Genomic DNA, 21496 nt, shown 5'->3' on the forward strand with positions numbered 1-21496 from the left:
GGGATGGAAAATGAGATCAGTCTATCACTGATAGACTGATCTATCACTATTTCTACCACGGGAAATGTGGTCAGTCTATCACACATTATCTCTGCTGCTCCCTTCTCCTCAGGGGGAAGAATCCTCACACTCTTCCCTTGCTCCAGTACTGCTCCCTTCCACAGTCCTGTCAACAAACCTGCTCCAGCATGGGCTCCTCTCTCCCCTCCTTTTTCACTGGCCCTGGTGCTTACAGAGCTGTTGCTCTCACATGTTCTCACTCCTCTCTCTACTGGCTGAAATTAGCAGKTTTTTTCAGCCCCTCTTTTYAAAYCTGTTGTCCCAGAGGCACTCCCACYATCCCGATGGGTTCAGCTTTGGACAGCAGAGGGTCCATSCTGGAGCTGGCTGACAYTGGCTCTCTCAGACATGGGTGAAGTTTCTGGTAGCTTCTCATAAAACCCATCCCWGTAGCCYCCTGCTGCCAAAACCTGACCATACAAAYCCAATACAATATACACACATATGGATAAAGCATCTACTCAGTCTGGTATGTTTTTATATGAATTTGTGTATAACTGTGTGTATATTATACTTACTTCTGTGTATCTCTATATAGAACAAAGCTATTTTACATATATATGTATATATGCTTACATAAAAAGAACTATACTATAAAGCTTCATGAAGATATTTTTGACCAAACTTCTTCTCACTTAAGGAAAGCTTATCAAGACCTGCTATATATAGACTTTAGTTTTCACTTCCAAACTAGATAACACAGCCATGAGCCCACAGTGCCTGGAGCATCCACAGACGGTGCTAAATCTGCTCTAAATCAGGAACACCAAAGTGCAAACCACATTYGGTACTTCCCCACCCTCCTCCCACCACAACCACCAGAGCTCCCTCCCCAGCTGCTCACAGACACGTGCTTGTACCATCTCACATGGAGTTGTGAGAGTTGGGACTGCTCCTACCAGAAATGYTTGGCCCACCAGCCCAGCATGGGGGATGCAGCCCACCCAAAAAAACCAAGCCAACCACAGGACTTGGTTCTAACTACGGAGAAAAGGCTGTGAGCTTGTTACTGGGGTTTATTCTGGGGTTACTGATGTGACTCAGATCATTAGGTCCTATCGCCCATCACATCACAAGAGTAGCAGAAATTAAGTCTGGTTTTGTTAACACTTCCCATTACATGGGACTGAACTGTGGACTTCCAGGCAAATCCCAAATTCCTCCCCCTCCATGACTCTGCATCCAGGTTGGCTGTGCAGAAGGACAGGCAGCCCAGACCACGCTGGCAGCCAAGCCCTTGCACCTTCATCACAAGATCACATACATGGGTTGATAAGAAGCCCCAAAAGACAACTCAGATTTGGACTCARGTCCTTTAAAGCAGCAACTCCAACTGCTTTTGGCATAAAAGCAGCAGAATGCCAGATTTATGCAGTGCTGCTTGATTTTATCACTCAATTCAGGGGATAAAAAAAGTAAAAATCTGTGAAACGAGGGTGGAAAAAGCTCTGAAAAGCTTGTGCACCAAGGTAATGACAGCAATGCAAAAAGGGATGAGCATGTCTGGTACTGCCTATTATAGATCCATATATAGATAACGACTTATGCCCTGGCATACAGAGATGTACATAGAGGTTTATATATAGAGAGAGTATTTAAGTCGTTATCTCACTGTATAAATCTTGCAGAGCTTCTTTATTCTCCTATTCAGCAATTCTTTTTTGCTAGGYTGACAGATATATGTATATAGAGAGATAATGCTGCCCATTTTTTTATACACACACACATCAAATGAGCAGCACCAGGTCTCCCTGCCAGTGCTGCCCTGCAGTGAGACAATGACTTATGGCTGGGTGGGAGCTYTGCCCACACCCACGCACACCAAACACACACAGAAGCATTAAAACATAATTTGCTGGTTTATGATCCCCATGTGGCACATCTAGTCAGCCCAGAAAAGGAAAATCCCATATACTACCTGCTCCCATGTATGTATGTAATGCTGATAAATCCCAGTGTTTGCAACTGCCGTGCTGGTGAGAGAAGTTTTCAGCTGCTCGCAACTTGATTTGCACCGGTTTTATGCGGCAGCACGACATTTATGTCCTAATGTTCTCACTCAGGATTTATGACAAAGCGCTCATGCTCCTACTGACATTTTCAAGTTTAATATATTTAATCTCACCGTTCAATAAATTGGGCCCATAAACATGTTTATATCCCTTGGCAGTAACATCCCAAGGCACGGGAACACACCAGGCAGCAGTGGACTTAATGGCGCGTAATAATCTTTGGAGAACAAATGTTCCATTAAAAATGAATTTGGAAATGTCTACCTTAATACTATAAGAACCTTAAACTCATTTTCTTGCAACTATTAAATGAATTTAAGGCCCATATGTTCGCTACATCCACTACAATATTGTGCAAACAAAACCCCAGGAGAGATATGAAGAGATGCAGACGAGAGTGCAGATTTGGCTCCAGTCAGTAAGAAAAACATTGCTCCCTCTGTTCTTAAAAAACAAGATTAAACCCATTACATGACAAGCTGTGGCTGCACGCCGCCAGTATTACTGCTCACACTAAAATAAAATGGTAATGCTTATAATAAGCTTACCDTCCTACTACTCCCATATTTCCAGAAGTCTTACAAGTTACTCTGTGGAGCAYTGAGAGTGCTGAAGCATCCTGTTGGGACGGGAAGGTGCCTACCACAGTGCGTGGAGCAAAAACCCCAGCTCCACTGTAGGTCCTGGACCTTCTCCACCACTCTCATCTGCACACCAGGGCTGGAGATGGTGCTCAAAGACCTCCAGACAGCAGCACCCCCAAGTAAAACGGCAGAATTCAGCAGAGATGGTGCTTTAACCCACTCATTTCATGCTTCCCATGTGAAKCTGGTCACAGCCATGGTGAAGCTGTGCTAAAGCTGCTCTGAGCCTGCCACAGCCTGAGTGGTCCTTTTTTGTCCCAGGTCACAGGAACAGCACGGGAGAGCTGTCACCATCCTGCTGCTAAAGACAGCACCACCCCTCTCCATCATCATGTCAGGAACTGTCACCACTGATAATCCAGCCTTGCTCACACCTCAGACAATGGAATTACAGAGGACSACCTACAGCTGCATCTGGCTGAGCTGTGTTTTCCATGGTCAGAACAGGCACTGACAGCATCTGAAGGATTCAGGACATCCATATGAGTCTCAGGTACYTGAGCAGGTGACATTTCAATTGCCATTCTCTCAACATTGAAAGTCTCTAAATGTCATAATGGACTAATTCCATGCAGCCCCCTCGTATTTTAAGGTGGTGACAAGCCAGAGCAATGACGAATTCCCCTTCAAGCCAGGACAAGGCCAAGATGTTGTGCACAGCCCAGTGAGAAGCCCAAGGGAGGATGTGAACACATGGGAACATGGGCACAATCAGGCACATCCACAGGGCAAACTGGGACAAATGGAGACTTAACTGGAAATGGACAAATGCCTCCAGAGTGGCACCAGYAAATGCAAGTCCAGCTCATCGACAAAGATGCTGAGCTGAAGGGAGGACAATCCTGGAGAAGCAGAGCCCCCATCTCTCTACAACCTTCTTTCAGGTAGTCATAGAGAGCAATAAAGTCTCCCCTGACCCTTTTTTTTCTCTCCAGGTTTAACACCCTAAGCTCCCTCAGAAGCTCCTCCTCAAGACTTGTGCTTCAGCCTCTGCACACCTGCTCCCCAGCCCTTCTCTGGACACTGCTCACCTCTGTCTCACCTCCCCCATGAACACGATTTCAGTTTATTCAGTCACTTCCACTTGCTTGTTTTGAATCAGGTTCAAGATTTTTCCCACCCACTTCCTGCTCCTTCAGAAGTGCCTTGCCTCACTGCAGTACAGTTTGATGTAGACAGAGCAATCAGCCCTTCCACGTCACCATGCTGGTCATCAAACACGCACTTGGGGCTTGGCTGAGCTTTAATGCTTTGCTCTGGACAAGCCCCATTGGTCTCCCAAGCTGTGCTATTTGCAGGTTGGACACAGACCCAGTTCTTCAGCATCATTTGGCCACAAGGAGGACAAGGAGCCAGCGTGGCRTGGGGCTGTGACCAGCGGTGCTGGCAGGCTCACGTGCTGCACCTGAAAGGCACCGTTTCTCTTCTGCATTATTTTTTCACATCTTCAAGCAAACTCGAGAGCAAAGGAAGAGCTGCCCCACCAAGGTCACACCCCAGCAGCCAGCAGCAGATATAGGGAAGTCAAATCACAGCCACAGAGGTGCTGAGGCTCCTTCCTCTCCCCACCCACTCACAGATGAAGAGGTTTCCACCGTTTTCATTTTCAGAGCTCAAGTCAAACATAATTTGGTGTTTTACAGAAGAGTGCTTCTTAAGAAAATGGCACCTTTAAGGAGAAAATCTCATGGCCACAGCACTCCCAAGACATKTGTCCTCTCATCCCCCTAATAATGAAGGGACACAGCACACAAAAGAGAATTAGCACGTCAGTTCAAGTTTTATAGGTAGAGCTTCCCTTCTCATAGAGCTGGGAAGAGAAGCTCAGAAGATCTCCCCGACCTATGGCATACACAGATTCATAGAGTGAGCAGCTCATCAGCCCAGAGTTCCAGAGACAGTTCCAGCTTCAKGAAGTTTCAGAAAGGTTGGATTTCAGGAGACTCCATGCTCCAGCCCTTCATCACCAGGGACAGGTCCCAGCAGTTCTGCCACGAAACCAGGGTGAACTGACCTCCACCATCCCAGTACCAACCCGAGCTGGAGCACCTGGAGCTTCCACCACCTACACACTGACAGAGGTATTCCAGAGATGGGCAAGATTAGTCTGTGCAGCACATGCTGTGACAAATCCTGACTGTGGCAGGCAGGCTGGATAAAGCACCACAGACAGAGAGCACAGCCCAAGGGCACACACAAGGCAGACAGAAAGACCTCAGTGATGCAGCCCAACCCTCCCCTACACCCAGATAAAAGCTCCAAATCACTGCAAAGCCAGCTCTGCTCCTGAGCTCAGCCCACCTCCCTCCTCCAAATATCCTCCTGACTCATGTGAAACACAGCCACAGCAGCCTATTTTTATGTCTGAGCACACACTGAGAGCCTGTACAAGCGAGCCAGGATGCAGCACATCCACACTCCAGCTGACAAGATAGCACAGCTCAGCCAAACCAGGACTTAGAAATCCCAAGTGCACAACACAAATATCTTTCCAAAATGCAAAAATTCCATCAACCACTGCCAAAAAGGGGAGTTATTGGAAACTCAATCCCTCCCCCTGCCACCCAAAATACATTTCAGGTTCTAAATGAGGAGGTTTGAAGATGGTCTTGCACCTGGGTCGGGACAATCACCGGTGTTGGCACAGGGTGGTGGTGAACGGATGGAGAGCAGCTCTGCTAAGGATTTGGAGATGCTGGAGTGCTCAGTCCAGCTGTGGGGTCTTCAACACAAAAAGGATCTGGACCTCTTAAATCAGGTCCAGAGAAGGCCACAAAAATGGCCAGGAGCCCCTCCCCACAGCAGTAGGGGAAGAACTCGATCATGTCTGAAGGTCCCTTCCAAYCCAAACCTTTCCATGACTCKAACAAGAACYTTTGTCAGGCATGAGGAAAGGACACATTCACATGGTAGTGACAGAATAGYTTTCCCAACCACAGAGGACAGTGCTGCTATCAGACCTTCCCAGGACCCAGTGATTCATATCCTTAGCAAGTGCTGTTTGGGCAACAAACCACCAAATGATATGTTTGGAAGGTGTTGTTTTTTGTTTTTTGTTTTTTTTTTTTTTTTAAAGGCAAACCCAAAAATCTTGCAAGGCAGAAAGGGACTTCTAACAATTATTTCCCACAAGCTGTCTGGAAAATAATTCAGCCAAACCAGGCAGTGGAGAGAGGTCTGTGATCATCCACATGCAGTTATGAATGTGTTTCTGACCTGGAAACTTGAGAATCAGCATGAGACAAGACCTCCCTTCCCAACACATTACACGGAAGTCACCTCTATAACAGCCCCTTGGTCTCACCCTCCCAGAACCTGTCTGAGCTCCTGCCCACCACCATGGGATGCTACACCAKGGACCCACAGAGTGGACCTGTTCTTGCTTTAGTCTGCATGAGAATGGCCAGCATAAGTATTTTATGTAATTATTAAAATTTAAACGGCTTTTGYGGAGTTAATCTTCATTATAACCCTCTGGGACAGCTGGTAACCCTGAGCACACACACTGCCGCAGCCAGAGCAATATAAATATCCAGACACCCACAGATGCCAACCCGAGGATTAAATTCACCTCCTGTATTTTTTTTTCCCGTCTTGGAGAGTGAGGGGAAAAAACAAAAAAACCAAACCAAAACAAACAAAAAAATAAATAAAAAAAAAAAAATCAACATTGTTATTCGAGGAGTGATGTGTGAGAGTCTCACAGATGTGTGAAATCACAGCCCTCCCGGCGCTCAGACTGGTGCTGGGTTTTTGGCAAAAACACCCTGGGCTCAGAGTGGCTTCCTACAAGGACAATCCTGCTCTCCTGCAGAGCTGCCCTGCCTCCCACACTCAGCCCTACACCTTAATGGGCAGGCACAAATCCCAATCCCTCATTAAATTAATACACGGGCCACCCAGGAATTTTGACCATGGGATAATTTGGGCTTTCTCTTCTTTTCYGAAGCAGATTTGGGAGCAATGTTCCAGATTTGCAGGGCAGCTCCCCGCAGCCCTGTACACTCTGCAGATAGATGGCTCGTGTAGCAGCACACATTRCAAGTGATCAAGCACCAGTCTTTGGTGTTAATGCAATAAGGCTGAGGAACAGGAGATGATAAAACCTGTACATGATTAGGTTTCTTCCTCTCTAAGCAGAACAGCAGCCTCCCACGTTTGCACTTTCCAAGGCTCCCTTTCATCATGAAGCTCATGTGCCCTTTGGAAACCACAAAGCTCCCCAAAAGGACAAAGATGCTTTTTGGACAAACCTGAGCAATGTTTTACATTGGCAATTTGAGGGAGATGGTGTTGTGAACTTGTCAGGTGCCACCCCAACGCTCCCCTGGCAGGTGTATGCTGCAGGTAAGAGTTGCTCCATCCTCCCAAAGCAGAGCACTGCACCCGTGGAGGAGCAAACGCAGCACAAAATGCAGCAGAACAAGCTCCAGGAAGGGAGCATCCTTACTGCTTCTGTGCCCAGTACATTCCTGCCTCTTCCAATTTAACCAGCCCCTCTTCTGCCTGGGTCTCACCCAGCGGAGCTGGACAGGCTGTCAGAGGACCAGCAGTCATCTGCACATCATCAGGCTRCAGATGCCAGAGGAGAGACTGCTTTGGAAAACAAAAACAAACACAACACCTTCCGCCTCTCTCTGTTTTGGCAGGTGGACAGACATCAATCCCTCATCTCATGCTCTGCCTGCCAGAGCTGTTTTAGGGCTTGCACACAAGCCCAGGGCTGCTCCTCTCCAGCTGCAGCTGCAATTACCAAATTATGTCAGCAGCAATGGGCACATCTGCCCTCCTGAGATGCTCTGGGCATCTCTGCCCCACCTGTGGTCTGGGCACAAAACCTCGAGGCCACCACAGCTTGAGGCTGCTGAAGCTTTTAACCCATTGCTCCTCCTCCTGCTCTGCAGAGGTGCAGGAGAGTCCCCAGGGGTGTTTCCACAGCAGCCCCTCCCTCCATCCTCTCCAGGTTACCCAGTGTGATCCTCCTGTCACCAGCTGGGACCTGCTCAGGAGCTGATCACAGGGAAAAGTACYTCTACCACACAAAACCACTACACTAAGAGGCTTTCATCTCATTTACCCAGACAAAAGCACTGAGGAAGGGTCCTACAGTAGCACCCAGGCACCCCATAGTCCTGTGAGTGCCAACCCTGCAGCAGTTTCCTTMTTCAGGGTAGCAGTTAAATAGGCTTGAGGAATAACATCCTCAAACAGCTGGAGTGTTTCCATGCCCTTGCTTCCCTTCATTAGGTGATGGATCTCTAGMAAAGACTGACTTAAAAAGCCCACACATAACCTTAATGTGCTGTCTCCTGCAAGGAAACATGTAATTTTACTCCAATAAGCGTCTTCCAACTAACCATAACTGAGTTTAAAAAGCCATCTGATTCCATCTGAGGACCAGCCTGCAATGACCCAGCCATCCCCACTGCCCCACTGCTTGTATCCACTTGGGGATGCTTTGGAGCTGCAGCATCAGGCTCCCTGAGGTACCTGATGGTCCCCCTTCAGCACCCTCAATGACTTCCCTGGGAGCAGACCAAACTCAAGCCTAGYCTGGTCCCTCAGCAACCAGGATACAAGCCAAGGACCACTCCCTACAAATCACCAACCAAGAAGATCCTGGCTCCCAATGTGCTCACAAATGGCCAATCAAGATCCCCAAATCCCAACACTCCCCCATCTCTCCAGCATCCCGACTCAGTTCACCACTTTGATTTTGAGCCATTTTTAGCATATGCTCTTCTACATGCAGTCAAGCCTCAGCTCCACCCCAGCTGCAAGCAGCTTCTGCAGAACAGTTAATTTCTCTGATTATTTAACCAGAGGCTTCCTGGCTTTGCTCTCACCACCCACTGCAATAATGTGCAATTACGAGACTTGAAGGAAAATAAAAGGGAAGTGGCATCTCCTGCCAGGTCAGYGCTGCCAAGATCTGTTCTTCAGTCTTCTGACTCTGAAAAAGCAAAAATCACCAAACTCTCTTTTTGCCTCCTGGCATATCATTTCAGACAGCTGCTTCTATACACAGGTTTTACCCTAACATTTTACAGTCTTTGTCTTTCATCCTCTGCTACTAAATGGATGAAAGCCAAAGGCAAYACTGTCAGCAATTTCTGCAAAAAGAATTCAAGCCCATCTTCATGTTTGGCACAGACTGATGGCAAATTTGGCATTTCCAAGATTTGAGAGACAGGTTCCAATTCTCAGTTTTTATTGAAAGGTTTCTGCAAGCTYATTTCCTCATCTCTGGAAACGTCTGAAGAAAGGAAATGGTTATTTGCTAAAATAAAGGCATGARCCTAGTGCGTAGGCTGTTCTTGATCTTCTAAAAAAAAGAAGTCAGACAAGGTTAAACCACAGAGCCCTATCAGCCCTGTACCCACGTCACTCAGGCACCACATGGATAATTTCTCAGGAAAACTTTGACAAACTATCAACTGTTGGATTCCTATCTGCAGGACTGCAAAGCAAGAGCCAGCTGAGGCAGCAAGACTTCCAGCTTCTCCAACCACAGCTACACTGCTCTGCCTTCTCAAGCTCTCTCTGGACAGCCCCTGTTGTGTGGAGGACACAGATGTGGAGGAAGGCTGCCTGCTAACTCAGGCCATTAGTCGYTGCAAGCTCTTCCCAGACCTCTGAACCATTTAATCCAGTGAGAAGCAGTGGCATTTGCTGCCTTGGCTGGAACATATCCATGCTGAGGACATGGGTCTAGTTTTAACACCAGCCTCCCAAGCTACTTCTATTTTTATGTTTGGGCTGTTATTTAAGGCATGTATTATGACCAGAGAGAGGTTAGGGCACAGATGCCAGCTCACGGAGAGACGAGGACAAGTGAACCTCCTCCTGACAGCAACTGCTGATCAGGATCACACATCTATCTCAATTATTTAAACAATCCAGGAATCAAGTCCCTTCAGGAACGGGGTAAGAGTTTGAGCCCCTGCTTCCACCCTAAACCCCTCCTCTTTTGGTAAGGAGCCCAACCACAGTGCCATGTCTTTGCTCCAGCACTGAGCAGTGCTAGTACCACTGTGATCATGCTTTACCCAGCACCCACAGCCTCAGAGCAATCAGTAAAAAAATCCCCAAGCAGGCAAAGCCCTGGATTCCCACTAGGTGCCTCAGAAGGTGTGGGGGATCACCAGTGTGAGGGCAGAAGCCCAAGCACAGCTCCTCTGAGCAGAGGCTCCAGTGCCTACGTCAGACACGGACTTTCCTTTCAAAGGYTGAAGCTGTTTACTGAAAGGATCAGGAAGGAGGAGATGGTAAACTAGGAAGAAGCGGGGGTAGACTGTTTGCAAGAGCTCTGTAAACAGGCAATAAACACACCCCAGCCCCTTGCTGGTGTGYCAGCCAACCTGTGCATGGAGGTCACACAGATGTGAGTGAACAGCCRGCAGCCAGCACAGGGGCTTCACCCCCAGACACAAAGACATTTTACACCCTAATTGATTATTCTCTACATCCCTAGGGCAACCACAAACCARGCTGGCTCCTGAACCTGGAGAGCAGCTGTGGTCCTCACATCTCAGGAGRCTTTGCTCTGGTTGCCTACCATGGAGGGATCCACACAGCAGCACAKGAGGGGAAAGATCTCCCCTCTGCAAGAGCCTGAAGTTTGTTCCTGGCTATACTCACCCCCGTCTGAAATGCTGCTTCAGGAGAAGCACAGTTTGGGCACAAACACTGCTGGAGCAGAAAGCCAAGCCATGGCGCGGCAGCTCAGCAGAACATTTCAGCTGTACAGCCAGTTATTAAATAAAAGGTCAATTTCTTTATGGCACTACACCTCTCCTTTCAATAAACAGTCTTAAGAGACAGACATTTCAACAGGAAAGGCAGAGAGGGATTTATGCACCACTGCAGAGGAGAGTAATTTCCATATCTGACACGACAGAACASCACCACCAAGTAAGAGCTAATGAGCAAGGCCCTTCCAGCTAAGCAACACGATTTGGTTTGCACTAAAAGCAACACAAAGCGTTAATTGGTTTGTGCCCGTCTGTCTGCCTGCCTTGATTGCACAAGGTTCATCTGAGGACATTTGGTGGCAGGAGGAAGTCACGAAGCCACCCATGCCAGGAGGGAACCCGCGTGACTGCTGCACGAATGACTGGGGGTAATGGRGCCATTCACATCCAGGTCTGCGAGGTTCAATAACACTGCACTGCTTTATCACCTACAGGTGGTTTTGCTGTTACGTCCAGATCATTTCCCACGACAAAGGGAAAACTTAGCAAGTGTCTTGTGAAATTGATGCAGCGGTTAAAGGGTGACAGAGAAGGCTGGAACAACTCACCCTGGGAAGCACAGGGTGACACATGAATGACGCTGTCCCCCAAAGSATGACCAGATCTGGGAGATGAGGTTTTATCTAAAGGGTTAAAACAGGTCATTGCTCTCCACGAGAACCTTCTCTTACCTGCATGGTTTCTTTAACCTGAATCATGCTCAGTGACCCCACACTCTGCAGTTCCCAAAAAGGCAGCTCCAGTGTGGCTTCCAGAAGGACCAGCTGCAGCATGAGTACTTTGGCATGGTCTGAAACACCAGGATAGAATCCAGAGCTGCACCCACTCAAAGCAACGYGGTCTGCATTCCCCATCTGGTACAAACTGCCCTGCTCTGAGYTGCTTCAAGAAACAGGAAAGCATCAGAAATTCAACCAACTGCTAATTAAGGTCTTGGGGCAAAGGGTTTCTACAAGTTAGCAACAACCACTCGTTTTTGACCTATGAATCATGGCCAAAGTCACGCATTCTTGGTAGTGCCCACAAACAAGGATGTTTAGTAAGGTTCTGCAACTCCATTGCACATCACTCATCACAGTCTCCAGGACCACACTTTRGGTGCCACAGATTTTAGGGACAATGGAGTGCAGGGGTTATTGGAAAAAATTATCAAAAAGAGAAACAAGTTTAAGAAACTGCAGCCCAAGAACACGAAAGAGTTCAAAGGAAACTGATAAGCAACACAAACATAAGAGAAGGCAGAAAACCCATTTCAACAAGACCTTACTGGTTGTATAAATGAATTAATGAAGGCAAACAAAGTGTAGRTCTATTAATCAGCAGGAAGGTGAAGAGAGTACACGACAGAAGACGCCCTATTCAAAACCTTCTCTGCTTTGTACTTGAGCACTCAAGGATGACTTTCATCAAGGACTGATCTCCCTTAAACCTTCCAATCTTTGTTCAATTCATTCTTTGTTTGTCCCCCTCCCTTGTTAAATGTGCTTTTCTAAAGGTTAACTGTGAACGGATGTTTAAGGTTGAGAAAAGTCAACCCAAAGTAAGGAGTCCGTCAGTCTGCACAGGATAAGGGAGGGTCAAAATTGCCACGGGAGCTTTGCAGAGGAAGAACCGTGCATCCCACTAAAGAGATCGTGGCTACTTGGTGCTCACAGTCACACCACCATTAATTAACCACTGATTTTTATAAATTTACACTTAATAATCACAACATGTCATCTTTAAAGTCTCGTCAGGAAGCTGACAGCAAATCATCCACTAAATGAGCAGAAAACACTACCAAAAAGAGAGTCCAGGSAGACGTGATGACACTTGAGGAGCTGTACATATCCAGGACTCAGCCTTTAAGGAGAACCTTTTGGTTCCAGTGTGGGCAAAGGGCTTGGGACACAAGCCAGCACCTGGGATTTAGGGTTAAGAACTGAAACTGAGGTGCTGCCAGGAGGTGGGGGATGACTCAGCCTTCCAGAAATAGATGGGGGCGAGGGGATAAAGGATGACACCAAAGGCAACCAGACCCATGCCTAAGTCACCAAGAAAATAAGGACGATGTGAAACAGCAGTGGAAAGGGAAGAAAAGGGGGGRRRRRAAAGGTGTYTTCATTCAAAATCATTCTACCAATGGAAGAAGGGTAGAAGCTGGAGGAGCTGGGTGAGGAGAGAAGAATTGAGCAGGTGCCACTCCCTGCACTAGCCCTTCCTTCAGGAGCAGGGACAGACCATGGGAACTGGAACGAGGAGAAGCCAAGGATGAAGAAACATCTGAGGAATCGTGAGATGGGCCTTGTCCTCACCACAAGACCCATCAAATTAGGAAAGCCATTGGCTACTGGTTGTGGGGGCAGCCCCTCCACAGCCCTGGGCTGGAGTGGGGAGGACACCACACGGTCACTACTGCTCACCGTGCCCGTTGCAGTAATAGATCCACTTCTCCCTGTTCTGCGTGGGGGTGGTGGATTTTTTCATAATAGCTTTYTCCACAATGGCACTGGGATCTTGCCGGGGTCCCTTCTTCAGAGTCCGTGAGCTCTTTCTGACGCTGCAGACGACGATCACCACCAGGACCAGCAGCAGGAAGAGGACGATCATCCACGGCAAGTGCTCGTTGATGTCGAAGTGCTGGTGGACGTTCTGCGAGCCCCGCCGGGGGGGCCTGTATGGGACGCTGGGCTTCTCGCCCCCCATCATCTCCAGGGATGGCTGCTTCTCCAGCGCTTGGCTGCTCTGCTTGTGCCGGTAGCTCTGGGCCTGGCTGGTGGTGCCGGTGCCCACGAGGGTCCYGCCGACGCCGTCCGTCTCGTTGGCTGAGGTTTCGTTGTAGTACCGTGCCCGCTCCACCATGCTGCTGGACGCGCGCGGCGCTGGAGAGGGGACAAAATCAGGAACTGAAGAGTTCAGACCTGCGGGAGGAGAGGAGAGTTCAGTGTCAAGGCACTGGAGATGCGATATGGCATCACATCACGGGCTAAGGCCTGCCTGAGCATCGGCTTGGCCAGCAGACAGAAAYCCAACGCCAGGCAGCGAGAAAGAGTAGAGGTGAAGTTGAGGTTTGCCTCTGGGAACAGATGGGTACGGTTACAGAGGGAGCTTCAAGGTAAAACTGACCCTTGCTGGCTAGGGCTAGCAGCAGCTTATTACAAAAAAATTAGTTATTAAGGGCATGTTGTCAGTCTGTGTTGGTCCCACATGCAGCATTTCTCAGAAAACCAACAACTTTGAGCAAGTTGTTTTTTCTTTCTTAGGTTTAAAAACATTGGTTTTAGCTCATTTGTGGCATTTCATACTTGGGCTAGAGGTACAAAAATACATGACAATTTGCAGGCTTAGTATCTCTCCACTGGGTTTGTTAAGGAATCACAAACATTTTTTATCAGCCTTGCAAGCAGCTGYGGGTGAATCAACTACAAAATAGGTCGCTGAAGCAACCAAACTTCCCCCTTCCATCTTCACCGAGTTTCCTTATCAAACAACACCTCACAGGTCCCAGCCAGATGAGAAATACCAGCCAAAGCCTGGTGAGAACAGGAAGAAGGGCTGTTGWAGCAAAAATTATGGATTATTTTGGAAAGCCATCTTTTGACGACTGTGTCTCATCCTAGCTGAGACAGTGGGTGTATTCATCTGTACCAGGTTTTACCCCTGACTTGGTTACTCAAAACACTCTAACCAGGACACAAACAGGGAAAACACTTCAACTTTTACGTAATTGTCGACAGWTGATTTCAAAGTTCAGGAAACACCCTCCTGCACACTCCCAGTGATACACTAATGTCAGGGCAAGCTTTGAGACCTAACAGAGGTGAAGCACTACCACTGTCAGCATTTCTTTGCTGTTATATTTACCAAATCACGTGTTGAGGCCTCAGCTCAAAAAGTTGCATTTTTTAATTAAAATGCTTCATTTGAGACACTGTAGGGAAGCTGCTTTCCAGGGAGTGCAGAATACCACCTCAAGTGGAGTCCTACAGCACCTCTGAAACCAGCCAGAGCTAAGGCATCGCCATAAAGGTTGTGATGGTGAACCACTTCCAATTATGAAAGAGAAGGGGGAATTCCACACGGTTCTCCCCACCAGTGGCAAAGATTGTAAATCTTTAGAGACTGAAGGAAAAAAGTTACAGGACAGCCCAGGTTCCTRCAGGGCTGTTTCAGCAATGGTTCCCATTCAAGCAATACTCTGACAAAGTGCAGAGTGAAACGCAGCAAGGAAAGCACAGGCACAAAAGCAGTGAATCCATCAGAGGAGAAGTCTCCCTGCTGCAGGGAGACTGCAGCAGGGTTTTTCCTGCTGCATCCCAACSCAGGTTCACCACAACTGCACAAAGACTTGTGCCAGCACATCACAGACACAGGAAACGAGGCTGGGTAGTCATGCTCTTTCAGCCCCAACAGTAGAACAGTGAGAGGTCCAATCAAGACTGCAGTCTCAGTGAAAATGTTATTACATGTGGTTTATTACAAGTGAGGGCAACCCCATGCTGARAAGAAGAAGCACCTACCAGGCTTTAGACCAGGTTGCTTTTTAACAGCCTAATACCAACCATGGCTGAGGCAGGAGCACAATCCCTCAGTCAAAGCCACACCTGTGTTTCAGGAATGGACATTACCTTTGGGAAGATCAGCGGTTGGTGGAACTTCATAGGGCTGCTCGCCCGCTTCGGTGCTCGATGAAGTCAAAGCTGTGTTCGGAAGGGACGCCGGGGAACCACACACGTTGTCACTCTCCTTAGTCCCTGGCTTGATGACCACCATGTTTTTCCCAAAGCAGTCAGTGTAGGGTTTGCACTTCATCACACTAGAAGGCACATCAGAAAAGGTACCACGAGGGCACGGCTTGCACCTGACGTCTTCGGTCTCGGTTCCTTTCTTGCGGACGCCCCAGCCGACCGGGCACACCGTGTAAGGGACGCAGGTATCGTTCGTCTGAAAYGTACCAGACAGGCAAGTGCACTCGCGGTCAGTCAAGGCAGTACAATGAGTTTTCTCGATCATTGGCAGTTCGCAGGGTTTCCTACAAGGGTGGCACCGCTCTATGCCATTCTCATGCTTGGTAAAGGTCCCKTCTGGACAAGGGCTGCACTCTCTTAAGGTACTCTTTGTACAGTGCTTAGACACGTAGGTTCCTGCAGGACATTTGTCACAGGTCAGCTCTTCRTTGGTGGCACGGTCGAGGTGGCGGTACTTGCCAGGGGAGAGGCTGATGGCATTCTGCTCAGAGGTCAGCTTGGACTGACCATCAGCGGTGCCAAGGAGCATGAGCAGCTGGAAAAGAAACAGGAGCTATYAGCCAACAACAGTGTGCAACTGGTGCCCTCTCTGCCCTCTCCTACAAGCGACCCCTTGTAGGATCACAGGGCAYGTCCCAGAGCTGTGGGACCACAGACAAGTTACCACACCCAGGGGAGGGAGTTCAGCGAGGTTGGAGTGGAATGGAACCGGTGCAGGCGGCAGCACGCTCTCCAGACGCATCCCCAGCTACGATTATAATTGCTTAAATTTGACACCACACTTCTCGGTGAAACTAAGCATCATTTACACTGCAACCCTGCCAGGGTGGTAAATACTGCTAATTGTGTTTCAGCAGTACGTGCTACCTGGCCACCCCAGGAGAATTCAGACCAGCTTTGCATTTCAAGGCTGAGAGGCCCCAGCACGAGGCAGGCACTTGCCGACAAGASAAAAAACACATGCAGATGGCAGCTCTGACCTGTAAAACTTTCCTCCTCTATTTGTTAATCTGCACTTGTYCAAATAGTTACCTTTCTGAGTAACACAAACCAGGATGAAATCCAGGCTAGCGGCTGTTTCTGGACTATTTCTCAGCTCCTCTGCCTTTCCACGATTTTTTATGACCCGGTGCAAGCATTCGGTTTGGTGAGACCGCAAGGGATGTTCTGCTTTGAGTCTGCAACCACATGTGAATGCACTCTAAACCAGCTACATTAGTAACAGGAGAGAAAACCCGGTGCTATTTTTACACTCTTCAAGGAACTCTGCTGTAACTCAGCTCCTCATTGCATCAGACACAGGTAAAAGGACACTGAACTGAAACCAGCTGGGCTTTGCCATATGATGGCTATAAATTATCTCTACTGGTTTCCAATCCCAAAGCTTTATTCCCTTAATTCCTTTGCAATGATGCTGCTCAACACCCAAGAGAAGCTCTATCTACCAAGAAGTATCTCTGCTTCTTCCAGAAGACCTCTGGTCCACGGATTTAGTGTCAGCTATGGCAGCAAAGGTAAGTCACCAAGAACAAAAGGCATCACAAAAGGCTCACACAGCATGCAAAGCAACAGGAAACATGTTCTCAAACAGCCACACGCTAAGTTTGGAGGGAGAGAGGGAACAAGTCAGCATTACCTTGAATTTTCAAACATTTTCTACACTAAAGGTAAAAAGACCAGAGACTCTAATGCTACTCAGCTGCAGAGCCAAGCACATAAATCACTTGGCTGTGTTACACAATCCCTCGCTCTTGCTCTGCTACCTATTCTGGGCTATCAGCCAACAAGAATATATTCAGAAAGAGAAAAAAAAATGAAAAARGCTCCCAACAACATGACTCTGCAGAAGGCACATCGCAGTAGAGCCGCAAGCTGCGCCGCGTCATTTTTGGTGCAGTCTCTCGCTTCCTGGAAACACACAGCACATTTCTGTTTCACCTGCTAAATAATTTACGGCTTGGGATTTGTACAAAACACTTCATATTTTTATTTTTTTAATTTATTTAGTTTTCTCCCCCTGAAGCAGCAATTACAGAGCAGGCAGAAGCAGGCAAGCCCGCAGGAGCTGACGAGGATCCTGCAGCGGCCAGACTAATTACGGCACGTCAAATTAAAAAGCGGGGCTGCCCTGGCAGGCAGCAAAGGCTTACAGGATGCATTTTACTTTTCTCCTCCCCTAAGACATGATTTAACAAAGCGCTTAGCTGGCTCTAAGGAAACCTGCCACCCTCCCCTGTAATCTCCATGACGCATCCCTGAATTAGCAAACTGGCCWCTTAAGGTGGCACGAGGGGTCACCTGTGTTACTCACCCTCCTGGGCCAGCACCGAGCAGGACAGGGTGACTGGAGAGGCAGGACAGGCAGTGGCTCTCCTGCCTCAGCAGGAGTGAGCTGTGTGCTGCTGTCTCAGATCCTGATTTCTCCCTCTGCATCAAGCCAGATCTTGGGAAACCCATGGACAGCCCTGCTACAAGCATGTGCCTTGGGTTTCCTCCTGTTGTCCCTATTGCAGCATCTTCCCATCCCGCACCGGGCTAACTAAAGCCTGTAATCGCACTAGGTTTGAGTTGGCTTTTTCAAGAGTTTTTTTTAAACCCTATCTCAAGAAAAGCAGTGCTGGTATTTYTGAACATCTCAAGATCTTCAGCTGCACATGCACTTCCAAGCTTAGGGAGAACAGCAAGTTCCAGTGGGGGATGGCTAACCAGCATTRAGCATCTGCTAGTTATTCAAACTGGCATTTTTGGTCCCTAAAATTATCCAATTGCTCAGGTTTTTCAGCATTCAGATCTCTGAAAGTGGAGACCAGGAGCAGGAGGACATCTTCAGCAAAAAGAAGGGTCTGCTGGTTTGGTCCCTATCCCTCAGGGCTGCCCAGCAGCAYAAAGACCTGAACCTTTCTGAAGGCACTCCAAGTTCCAGTGGAAAAAGCAACCGAGAAACGAAGCAAGCTCTGCCGAGCCACTGCACTTCATTTCATTACTCTTTTACCAAAGGAAGTGGACAGGGTAACAAAAAGAACCACAGAAAAAAACCCAGAACTAGTATAAGACATCTTCATGCCCAATGCAGGAACAAACAAGGGTTGAAAGGGACAGCGGTACCTTTCCAAAAGGGGCAAGTGGGACAGGGTGGCCACAAGCCCAAAGAGCATCCCCAACACCCTGCACTGCACAAGCAAAGGCACCTCCCAGCCACCTTCACCTAGTTCAGCACATGAAGATTTCATGGTACGAGAAGGCTGGGGGACACCATCATTCTGACCCCCCCCCACACGATGAAAGTTGGACAAGGGCACGTTCACACTCAGCTGCAAACAAACCCTCRAGGCAGCAGCACCTCAGCACCACCCACACCGATGCCTCCATCTCAGTGGGTGCCCCTGTGCTGTRCTTCCATCACTCCTTTAAAATAACTCTGTGCTGCAGGGAGACCTGACAGACAATCTGCACAGGAAACAGCTCTTCGGGGGCTGCAAACTGCCATGGTATGTGCATGGAGAACACAGCTGCAAACACCTGAGCAACCTGCTCTAGTGGTTGGCATTCCTGCCCATGGCAAGGCTGCTGGAACTAGATGATCCTTAAGATCCCTTCCAACCCAAAGATATTCTATGATTCTATGAATGCAGCATCTTATGCAGGGATCCAAACCTGAACAGTGAGTCAAAACACCAGCAAAAGTTGGTGAATCAACTTTCTATTCTGACTGTGTGTCCTAAAATGCTGAGATTGTCATAATCTCAGGTTGTACGCAGTGCTGCCCTGCTGCCAGCCTTGTGGGGACACACTAACAAATCTAAAACTGAAGCAGAAATTAAAAAAAAATAAAACAAAAACAAAACAGCAACAGCAGCTAAAAGCAGGGCATTTGGTCCTGGTAGAGAAGAGCAGGAGTGRAGACCTGCAAGTGAGCAAGGACCAACAGTGCTAAACTGATACTCTGGGAGTGGTTTCCACGCAAAAGCAGCAGAATTCGGTAGAAATGGCAGCTGGCTCTGTGGCAATGCCTTGGCACAGGCKGGGGATGAGCTGCATTGCCTGCCGCCCTTCCCAGAGGTCAGCTGCACCCTTCACCGGCAGTACTGGGAAAGCGCTTGCAACATTAAAGTGGAAGAAATAAACATATAAAAACACCAGAAAGACAAATAAACTGGTCTGGAAGTTTTACGGTAACTCGGCAGACAGGAGGAGCCAAYGTCCTGCCCCATTACTGCAAAAAGGATCAAATTACTGAGTCCGAAAAAAGTTGCCTGTGAGGAGGGTTCTGAAAAGCAAGGCAAGTTTCTGCTTCTTGCAACACGACCGGCTATTTCAGCTGGTTTGGGGTTTGTGAAATGAGAGCCCGGGACTCACTGCTCAGCAGCTCCTTTACTACATCTCAAGAGTGAAACGCAGGGAGATGAGCGACCCAGAACAGCAGCAGCAGCACATCTGGTCTCCATGAAGGAAAACCCAGCAGACAGCAAGGACCACAGCTCGGAAGCATCCTTGCCAGCCACGGTTATGCTCCAAACAGACGAGATCCCCCAGCTTTCCAAAAGCCCCAAGCTGAAGTAAGGTGATGTTGTGCTAGATCTAAGCGAGGGCAGCAGGGGAAATGGTGGAAACYACCTCGCAACAGTCAGTGGGATCCCAAAAAATCCACCAAGCAAACGAAATCACAGCCAACACCAGTCCCACATAACCATTAACAAGCTACTACTGCTCCAAAATCCAGAAGCCAGGCAGATTTGGRGTTGCTGCACCAGTGAAAGACCCACCAGCCATCGATTTGAATATACTTTCCTCAAACATACTTCCCTCAGGCTGGGAAGACATTAACTCCTTGTGTGACCAAAGGGAGAAGCCCAAAATGTTAAAGGTATTGGATAAAAAACCTTGAGAGGATSCTAGCAGCTCAGAAGCAAATGTGAATTTTGCCTTGTTCGCTTGTATGATCCCACACACACCGGTGTGACAACACACATGCACAAGTAACATACACGTGTTTGCTCAGAGCCTCGTTCCATTTCCCAAAACCGCTGCTGTATTTCCCCACACCTTTATCTCACTCTTTTCCTTCCCGCATTTCCCTCTAAACCCACCATTCCCAACTGACCTCCAGGATCCCAGCTGGAGCCGCGTATCTCAAGCTCCCCATCAGCATGTCATCTTCCAGAAGTGCAGCAGCACTGGCTTCTCCCGGCTCACTCCTCCCAGTGGGAATCCAGCCCTCGGGAGCGGCCAGCCAGCGCTGAGCACAGACCCGTCTGCTCCGCCACTGCGCCAACTTCGCCTTCAGAGCAACGAGGCTGTTTCCCAGCTAATGCCCTTCCAGCTTTAGATTATTTGTTGTTTACTCGGATTCCTGTCGAGCCAGCGCCAGCTTGCTCAGATCCACCTTGAGTTCAAGAGCAAGTGCTCTCCTCGGTTACACAACCCAGCCGCAGCAGCTGCGGTGTCTGCCTGACACACCGAATTACTGTCTCTCCCCAAATGGACGGGATGTAGCCCTAAAGCGCTGAWTGGGAAGTGCCCTACCTGGGAAGGTAAATGGGGAGATAAAGCTGCCGGAAAACACTTCCGTGATAAGTCAGGGCAGCTGCCTGCCATTCGCGGCGAGGAGTTCTACTGCCTGTCCAAAGGGTGGCAAGAATAGCAGCTGCGGGCGGGGGGGATGGATGGATGGATGGATGGATGGATGGATGGATGGATGGATGGATGGATGGATGGATGGATGGATGGATGGATGGGTGGATGGATGGGTGGATGGGTGGATGGATGGGTGGATGGGTGGATGGATGGATGGATGGATCCCAGTCCAGTGCCGAGCTCCCGGAGCAGTGCAGAGAACAGAACAAGGATCCGCTCAGCTCCGGCTGTGCGGCACAGCCCTGGCTGGGAGATGCCGCCGCCTGCGCTAACACGGGGATGGGGAGGATGGATAACGCAGGGAATATCGCACCCAGCCGGCGTCCCCCACCAGGAGCCGGGGCTGCGGGGCTGTGGCGGGCAGCACCCCCGGGGAAGGCGCAGCAGAGCTCGCACAGTCCCCGCCACGCGGAGCGGGGTCAGCGGGACACCCCAACACAGCCCCCGGTGCCCCGCTGCCCCCAGGCCGGGCAGAGGCGCGGACGGACAGCCCCGCACTGCAGCACATCCCCACCCACGCCGCGGACACGCGGATGCCGCGCACGGCACGGACCGATCACCCCCGCTCCGCGCACACGCGCGCACTCACCGCGAGGATGCCGGCGAACCCGGCGGAGCTCCGGCTCGCCGCGGCGGCCCCCATGGTGGCGGGGCCGCGGCTGCGG

At 49.1% G+C, this 21496-nt stretch overlaps 1 protein-coding gene across 2 annotated transcripts in view; it reads right to left on the reverse strand.

Annotated features, from left to right (window-relative positions):
- Window positions 1-21490, reverse strand: part of TNFRSF21 (TNF receptor superfamily member 21) — a 34566-nt gene extending 13076 nt beyond the window's left edge. The window contains exons 1-3 of one of the 2 annotated variants that reach the window (XM_057378560.1): window positions 21421-21490; window positions 15078-15732; window positions 12873-13370 (exon numbers count right to left, since the gene is read on the reverse strand). In XM_057378560.1, the coding sequence (XP_057234543.1) occupies window positions 12873-13370; window positions 15078-15732; window positions 21421-21474 (1207 nt within the window). In that variant the 5' untranslated portion in view covers window positions 21475-21490. Of the gene's footprint in view, window positions 1-12872; window positions 13371-15077; window positions 15733-20298; window positions 20417-21420 lie in introns of those variants that run through there. The other variant, XM_057378562.1, reaches the window with a different exon arrangement.
- Window positions 21491-21496: the final 6 nt, after the last annotated feature.

The sequence above is a fragment of the Malurus melanocephalus genome, unplaced genomic scaffold, assembly GCF_030028575.1.
Source record: "Malurus melanocephalus ecotype Western Australia unplaced genomic scaffold, MMel_1.1 scaffold_363, whole genome shotgun sequence".
Taxonomy (NCBI): Eukaryota; Metazoa; Chordata; class Aves; order Passeriformes; family Maluridae; genus Malurus; species Malurus melanocephalus.